This window comes from Cariama cristata, unplaced genomic scaffold (genome assembly GCF_000690535.1).
Source record: "Cariama cristata isolate BGI_N322 unplaced genomic scaffold, ASM69053v1 scaffold8395, whole genome shotgun sequence".
NCBI classification, from domain to species: Eukaryota; Metazoa; Chordata; class Aves; order Cariamiformes; family Cariamidae; genus Cariama; species Cariama cristata.
Genome location: NW_009616922.1, coordinates 3,545 through 10,944, shown reverse-complemented (window position 1 = coordinate 10,944; position 7,400 = coordinate 3,545). Strand labels below are relative to the sequence as shown.

At 41.7% G+C, this 7,400-nt stretch overlaps 1 protein-coding gene across 1 annotated transcript; it reads right to left on the bottom strand.

Annotated features, from left to right (window-relative positions):
• Nucleotides 1-1,015: 1,015 nt before the first annotated feature.
• AQP4 (aquaporin 4) lies at nt 1,016-6,931 on the bottom strand. Its single transcript, XM_009700325.1, has 4 exons — nt 6,520-6,931; nt 5,432-5,596; nt 4,980-5,060; nt 1,016-2,300 (listed from the first exon to the last, which is right to left on the bottom strand). Exons 1-4 carry the CDS (start codon nt 6,898-6,900, stop codon nt 2,022-2,024), a joined length of 906 nt encoding a protein of 301 aa, XP_009698627.1. The 5' UTR covers nt 6,901-6,931; the 3' UTR covers nt 1,016-2,021.
• Nucleotides 6,932-7,400: the final 469 nt, after the last annotated feature.

The window sequence follows — 7,400 nt, the reverse complement described above, 5'->3', positions numbered from 1 at the left end:
TAAGGACACATATCGTCTCTTTTACTAGACTGGATAGGCAGCCGCTGCTGCGATGTTGCAACAGGTAGGTGATGGGGAGGGTGTCTGGCAGGAGGGCTCATGCGTTGGGAGCAGGGCTGTCGTTGGGTCACCCAAGGAAGCCCTGTCCCGTCCCTGCGTGTGCTACATGCTGTGCCTGGCTGGAGTAAGGGAGAGATCACGACCCAACTGCAAATGCATGAAGGAGTCATGAATCTCACGCTCAAGGCAGGGAACTTGCGCCACACTAATCGGGTTTAAGACAAGAGAAATGGGAAACTAGGAAAGTGAGTATGGCAGGACATGCTGGCACTATACAGCGCTGCAAGTTGGATCGTAGCGCACAGATTTGAGGGTAGAAGTGGTTTATTATCTCATTAGAAACATCTAATTCCCCGTAATAAAGATTACATGTAGAGTATGTCAAAGAACAGACAAGGCTATTACAGCCCACAGTCAGGACTAATGCTTTTTTCTCCCCTCTTATTGCTAAATAGGCAGGAGTAGCTTTTCAATTTCAAAAGAAAATCTGTGTAATTACAGCAATAATACCACGTTCTTGACTGCTCTGCAGCTGCATATTGTAAAACTCAAAGCCACTGATCAGAAACAAAAGCAATAAGTCAGTAACAGCTTTACAGACATGTTCTGCTGGGGTGATTATGTCTGTCAAAATACTTCTATATGGGAAAGGCTGATTACTGAACATATTTCATGTCCCTTTCCCCCTAAAAAAACCTCTGCAAGTGCTTATATCTTCTCCTAACAACAGGTAAAGAAACCTTTGCCAGAGGTGTAATTAAGACTATATGAACACTGGAACAAGCATGGATCCCATTCAAACAGTTAGGCATCAGTTACAACAAAAAGCCAGAAGCAGTCTTATTTTTATCATCTGTTATAAAAAAATATTTCCCAATCAGTATTTCAATACAGTTAAAAGTTAAAAACCCTCTACATCACTAATAAATTAAAAACCCCATATCTCCAACCATCTTGTAAGAAAGTAGGTAAGTAATTTAAACCTTTAGTTTACATAAATTAGCACAGAAATATGTATTTGAACAAGTGCACTGAAAACAGATATGCCTTCTTTTCTTCCGATATCTCTTATTTGAGTTATTAAGTAACAGGAAAGCCTTTATATTCTTTGCATGACCTTGAGAATCTGCTAACACTAAATGGTCAATAGTCAAACCCTAGGAGAATGTTTCACCAGATAGACAATGATGAGAGGGAGCATGAAGTACAGTCAAATGCTTTGCAGCCTTCTTACAGTAGACTTCAACATTCAGTTTCAGTGTATTTACTCTTGGGAAGGGATGAAGGTGATTTATTTATACTGCGGATCACATGAATGAAATTTGATGGGCTGACAGAATATTTTTTTTTTAAACCTCCTGACGTATCATTTTTTCAGAGGTAGTTTGCAAGGCAATATCGATATACATGAATGGAAACAATACTCCTTTGCTTGACTGTGGATAAAACTCTTAAATACTGTTGGTGCTGTCCCTGAACCTCACAGAGAACACTTAATGGATGAGATGTTCTAATCAGAGCTGACAACAGCCAATTAAGTGTCAGAAGAACAATCTGATAAGTAGGTATTCATGTCTATAGGCATTTCCTGATACGTCTTAACTGTCAATCTGAATGTTAAACATCTCTATCTTTATCTCATTATTGACTGATTTATTAAAGGAGAATGCTTTCATCTCTTTTTTTGACTTTGGGGTTGCTCCAGAAAGAAGGAAAGGAAAATACCAGGAACAACTCTTAATTTGGAATAATAGATGGGGAATCCTAATTCTAGCAAAGTCTTAATCTTCCAACTGAGCAGACGTACATTTTGGTGACACCACTACCATGCAGCTGCCCACACCATACCTTTTAAGAAGTGGCAGATGCTCAGTCTAGAGGAGATCTGTTTCTTTAATAGGTGGAAGGATATCTGTGGATGTGCTAGTAGGCTGCTCTCTGCTTTCAGTGCTTCTTGCTAGTCATACGGAAGACAACACCTCGCTGGATGGATCTCTTCCCTTCTTGTCTTCACCCCTGTCGATATCAATCACATGAACTACGCCAGGCTTCAGGATCAGGTCATCGGTCTCTACGTGGCTCCTGTTGTCATCCACCTCGATGTACTTCCCTTTGGATGGCTGGGTAGCCTTACCGAAAACATCTTTAAAACGGCGCTTGAGTTCAACATCTGGGCAATAGACGTACTCATAAAGAGCACCAGCGAGGACTGCTCCTATTATTGGTCCCACCCAATATACCTGCAAAACGAGGTGGAAAAAAAATAAATACAGGCATTAAGCTCTAGAGCAAATAAAGAAGTCAGGGTCTCAGAGAAAAGCATGTCACTATAGATTTCACCCATAAAAGTTTCTGCAAAATGCCCTGGCCCAACTGTTAAAACCAAGTCTCCAGAAATGCATGATCGCATAGTTCCCTGTCTTTCATGACCAGAGTGAAATTTGCCACCATACCAGTTTATGAGGCAGAGAAGTGTAACTACCATAGGTTTCATCGATGGTGACCAGGAGCTCAGCAGTTGAGTGACTGACCTAAAATCATATGAACATATGAAGTTGGTCTAAAGGCACTCTCTTAGGCAGTTAATGGCATTAGTCCTAGGTCAATGTATTTTATTTTTTTTCTCCTTTCTGCCTCCTCCCAGTCTCTCTCTAACATATACTTCACCCCCTTCCAAAACACTCCCTAGTCATCCTGAATCTAGTCATCTAAACCACTTCGCATCTGTGGGTGCAGCTCTCCCCTAAAAACTCCTCTCGTGCCAGTGTTTAGGCAGTGGACTCCACAGGGCGGAGGAGAAGAGGGACCTATGCCGACATGTCAGTGGGGTATAGCTACTACTTCCCTGATGCCTGAACAAGTTTTCAGACTACGTGTCTGGTTACCAATGTTCTGGGCAGAACGGCTGAGCGGCAGTGAAGCTATAGACATCTCCCATGGACAGACATGCAGGCATCCTCTCTGGCTGCCCTATCTTCTCCTGTTAATAGAAAGCAGCTTTTTTCCCTTCTTCATGGGAGATTTAACTTAGTTTTTGTAAACCTTATCCAGTAAGACAAAAGTACAGGTTCTTCATCATCCTTATTTACATCAACCGTAGCTATAACACTTCTTGAGACAAAAAAGGCCACAGATCCCGGTGGAGTCACATATGACTTGTCAAATAGAGCATACAGTTGCTCTGGCATAGCTTTGCTTTTAAACTAACATGGGTGAGATGATTGAGAAGCAGGCCTACATCTTCAAAGAGAAATGGTTTTGTCAAGTCTTATTGATCCACCTCTTTCCAAGAGGCCTCTTCTAAGTTTTCATTGCTCATTGCCAGCTGTAGCCAACATATATGGACTGTTTGCAAGTTGACACACAAAATAAACACCAATGTAGAAAACCGATTTTCTTTCTGCATTTTCACCCAAAGTGATAATGAACTATTAAGGAAACAAAACCTTTTCTCGTGTGTACACAAAGACTTCTACTTCAGTGTTTCAGACTCATATTCCCAAAATAATCCAAATTTAACTTCTGATCCTGCAGAATCCAATAGGCAGTCAGCTACATGATTATCTAATTTGAATAAGCAAATACAGCCGACATACATAACTTTGTAGGGTACCTATCTATTTCAGCATGACATGCAGCAGTTTGGTAACATTAGTAGGTGTAGAAGCCCACGGGCTTCTGTCAACAGCATGCCAACGTCACTGAAGATGTTCTCGAGGAGGAGAAAAGGCCGTCTTTCCAAGTGACCAGGACAGTAGCTAAGCTCCTACTACAAGTTTCTCTATGGTACATTTGTTTATTGTTTATAGCTTTAGTTATAAATTACAGGCTCCTTCAGAGTATGGATAATTACTCTTGTAAAAAACTACAGCAGTTTTTCGTATGAACAAGCCATCCACTGGTAACTGGGTAAATCTGCCTCAATAGGATAACTCTTGGGAACAAAGTTACACATGGTATCGTCTTTGCAGAATTGGAGCATTGTCTTCAGGCCCTAAGGCTATTTCTGTTATTAGCTGCAGTGGGAGCAATGTGGGCTTCATACTTTAAAAATCAAGAAAATCCTTATATGCACTGTAATTTGCAGCTCTTACAGTTAGCATTGAAAGTGTCCCTAGAAGTGCTTTGCCTGTCTATAATTAGGTGAGGCTGAGCTGCAATTCATCTCTCTCTTATAAAATATGAACTGTTTTTTAATAAGTTTAATAGTGGGAGCTGCAATTCATCTCTCTCTTATAAAATACGATCTGTTTTTTAATAAGTTTAATAGTGGAATGCTACAGAAAATGACTGCATCATTCACAATCAAATTGTGTCCTGTGCAAATACCCCTAGTTAAGGTGACGCTTTCAAACAGAAGCAGGTAACATCTGGTCTGGTCTGTAAAGACCAGACTGCAACCCCTTCATCTCTTACTGCGGGCATTTGCCGAGGCAGGTTCTCCCCTGGGAACCAGATCGCAGAGGGTCCCTGCTCTCGTTTTATACGTCTGCCCCAGTTTGCTGCAGAACCAGGTGAAATGTGAAGCTGACAAAATTACTTCTATAACTTCCCACCAGTGTGACCGAGGGGGTTTGCAATCTTCTCCCGGCGGGAGATTTGTCTTTCTAGCAGTTCAATTCTTTCAGTCTCGCAGGATTGCTTTTTTTGTTTTGAACTTCTTGTATGATTTTCTTTCTACCCCAGCTACTACCTTCACAGAACGGCCCTTGAATAGCAAGACGCTATTCTAACGTGCTGCACCGCAGTCCTAGGCAAGGAGCATAATTATACCTAAGCTTGTAGCAGGTCAGCACCTGTCTTCCCCAGTGATGGTCTCTGTGGGTTGTACTGGGAGAGAGATCTAAAAGCAAATGATGTATGAAAAATCCTGATAGCTGTTTGTCGCTACGGTGAAGGAAGAATGAAAGCAGAGTTACCCATTGGTTTTCCCATCTCCCCATGATGACAGCAGGTCCAAATGACCGAGCAGGGTTCATACTGGCACCGGTGTAATTGATCTAAAGCAGAGACAAAAATGTTACCTGTTATTAAAGTCTTGAAGGTAGTTATTCAATTTCTGTTAGCCCTTGCACTATGGGACACCCTGGTTTTGTACGGCTTCTCATCTTGACAGTGGGTATTGTCACTCTCCTGAGTCTTATCACAAAAGTTAACAAAGTCATCAGGTAAAAAGGCAGAAAAGCTCTGATACAACACCCTACCCAAGGGGACCTTCCTGCTACTCCAAAGGGTTTTGGCATGGATCCATAAAGAATATAGCAGCTATATAGCTACAGCAGCTATAAAGGCCACAGAAGTTTCCATTTACTTCTGAAGTAGTCATAAAGGGAAAAGGGGTCTATTTTTTAAAGAGAAGCCATTAACTTACAGCAAATAAATGTCCAATTGCAACAGAAAAGCCAATTGCTAAAGCTACTGAACCAGTGACATCACTTCGTTTTGAATCACAGCTGGCAAAAATAGTAAAAACCAGCTGGAATGTAATTATCAACTCCACCAGGAGTCCATGGCCAGCGGAAAGATCTCCGTGTACCTGGAAGAAGGGAAAGAAACACCAGAAATGAAAAGGTGATTTTGTAAACCAGAAAGCCACCACGTACATTAACTGTATTTCAATGAAAGGCATTTCTAAATGGTACACAGTGAAAGACAATAATGAACTTTTAGAGGTACAGATTTCCCCCCACTCTTTCTCCTTTTTTTTTTTTTTTTTTTTTCATTTTTAAATTGTCTTCTATTTTGAGAGCCATGGAAAATTACTGCTGAACTGAGAGCAGAAGGCTTAGCAGCAACATCCAACAAGAACTTCAAAGTTCGGCTGCAAAAATATAGTTTATTTTTACACAGGGATTTGCAAATGCTGCACTTCCCTTTCACCATTTTTTTTCTTGGGAGCACTGTAATTTACTATTCAATTATAAATTCATTAATTAGGTCTGACTTAATTAATTTAAATTTCAATTAAAAATTAAGCAGTGTGCGACTCAAGTGCATTTTTAATAAGTCCTGCAACAGGGCTAACTGGTGGCATTCCTTATTAGTTTAGAACAAAGCTGAAATCTAAGCCACAATCTATTTCAAAAGTATGTCATTTTAAATTGATGTTTTTTCTGTCCCCATCATAATGGCATAGAATTAATTTCCCCCCTCCCTGGCCCATATAAAAATGGCATTTCACGCATATATTATTTAAATTTTGTATGTAAATTAACATTACCTGCTGTCATCAGATTTGGGGAAGTTCTAGGAAAGAGAACTTCTATAAAAAGAACAGCTATAGACATTACACTGCATAAACCCATCCCAAGGAGAGCTATAAGCCCTGTCTAGATGTTGTAAATAAACCAGCAAGCTCTGAAAATCTCTACTTGAGCTCTCTTTATTCTGCGTGACACTGATTATATTTTCTTAGGCTCTAAGCTAGTCTAGTCCAAGAGCCGGAGGAGAAGTGATTACCGCAGTGACTCCCAGGCCTCCCACCACGCTTGGCGGCGTGACAAGGTAAAGGATGCCGGCACCCACGATGGCTCCCAGGCACTGGGCAAGGATGTAGAAGACGGACTTGGCAAGGCTGATCTTCCTCGTGCAGACCATTGCCACGGTCACAGCAGGGTTAATGTGGCCTCCGCTGATGTGTCCGAAGCACTGCACCATGGTTGCGATGCTGAGTCCAAAGCAGAGGGAGATAAGGACCATGTCTACAGGCAGGGGCTTCTCTGCTCCACCCCAGTTGATCGTGGAGCCGAGGCTGAGGAGGACAAAAATGAGCATGGCCAAAAATTCTGCTGAAACGGCTTTCCAGAAGGGCTGAGTCCAGACTCCCTTAAACGCCACCATGATGCTCTCGCACTTACACAGACGTCCACACTTACTGAAAAGGAAAACAAAGCTTCATCAGAAGTCACCAAACAAGCCTTATGCTCTCCTGTTGAGGGGCTACTATCTCGCAGACCTTGCAGAGACGATGGCAATGCTGAGTATCTGTGGGCTGGGACAACCACAGACTGCACTCTCAGTGCAGATTGCTGTTAAAACATGACCAGCGTTAGAGTGTCTGCAGGACACAGGGTAATTAATCACCCCTCACGATAAGTCTGTCTGTATAGCTTCAGTTCACAAAAAAAGCAACCTCTGTATCTTCCGTGATAAGCGAGTATGAAAATAAGTGTGTTCTTCTACACTAGCTAACCTCTGCCCGACTTAAGAGTCCGTACAGCCCTACCACTTCCAGTGGCCTGTTGACCATCATGCTCATTAAATCTGTGGGTATCCTCTTTTTCTAAGCAAATCTGTACTTTCTATAAGGCAGGTACGATAATTCAATAAAAAGCAGTATC

Excerpts from the sequence above, each read along its gene's own strand:
- AQP4 (XM_009700325.1), bottom strand. The coding sequence starts at position 6,900 with ATGGTGGCGTTTAAGGGAGTCTGGACTCAGCCCTTCTGGAAAGCCGTT. Across the intron at positions 5,597-6,519 it reads GAGGCCTGGGAGTCACTGCG|GTACACGGAGATCTTTCCGC; the intron begins GTAATCACTTCT and ends CCCTTCTTCCAG. Across the intron at positions 5,061-5,431 it reads CAATTGGACATTTATTTGCT|ATCAATTACACCGGTGCCAG; the intron begins GTAAGTTAATGG and ends TCTCTGCTTTAG.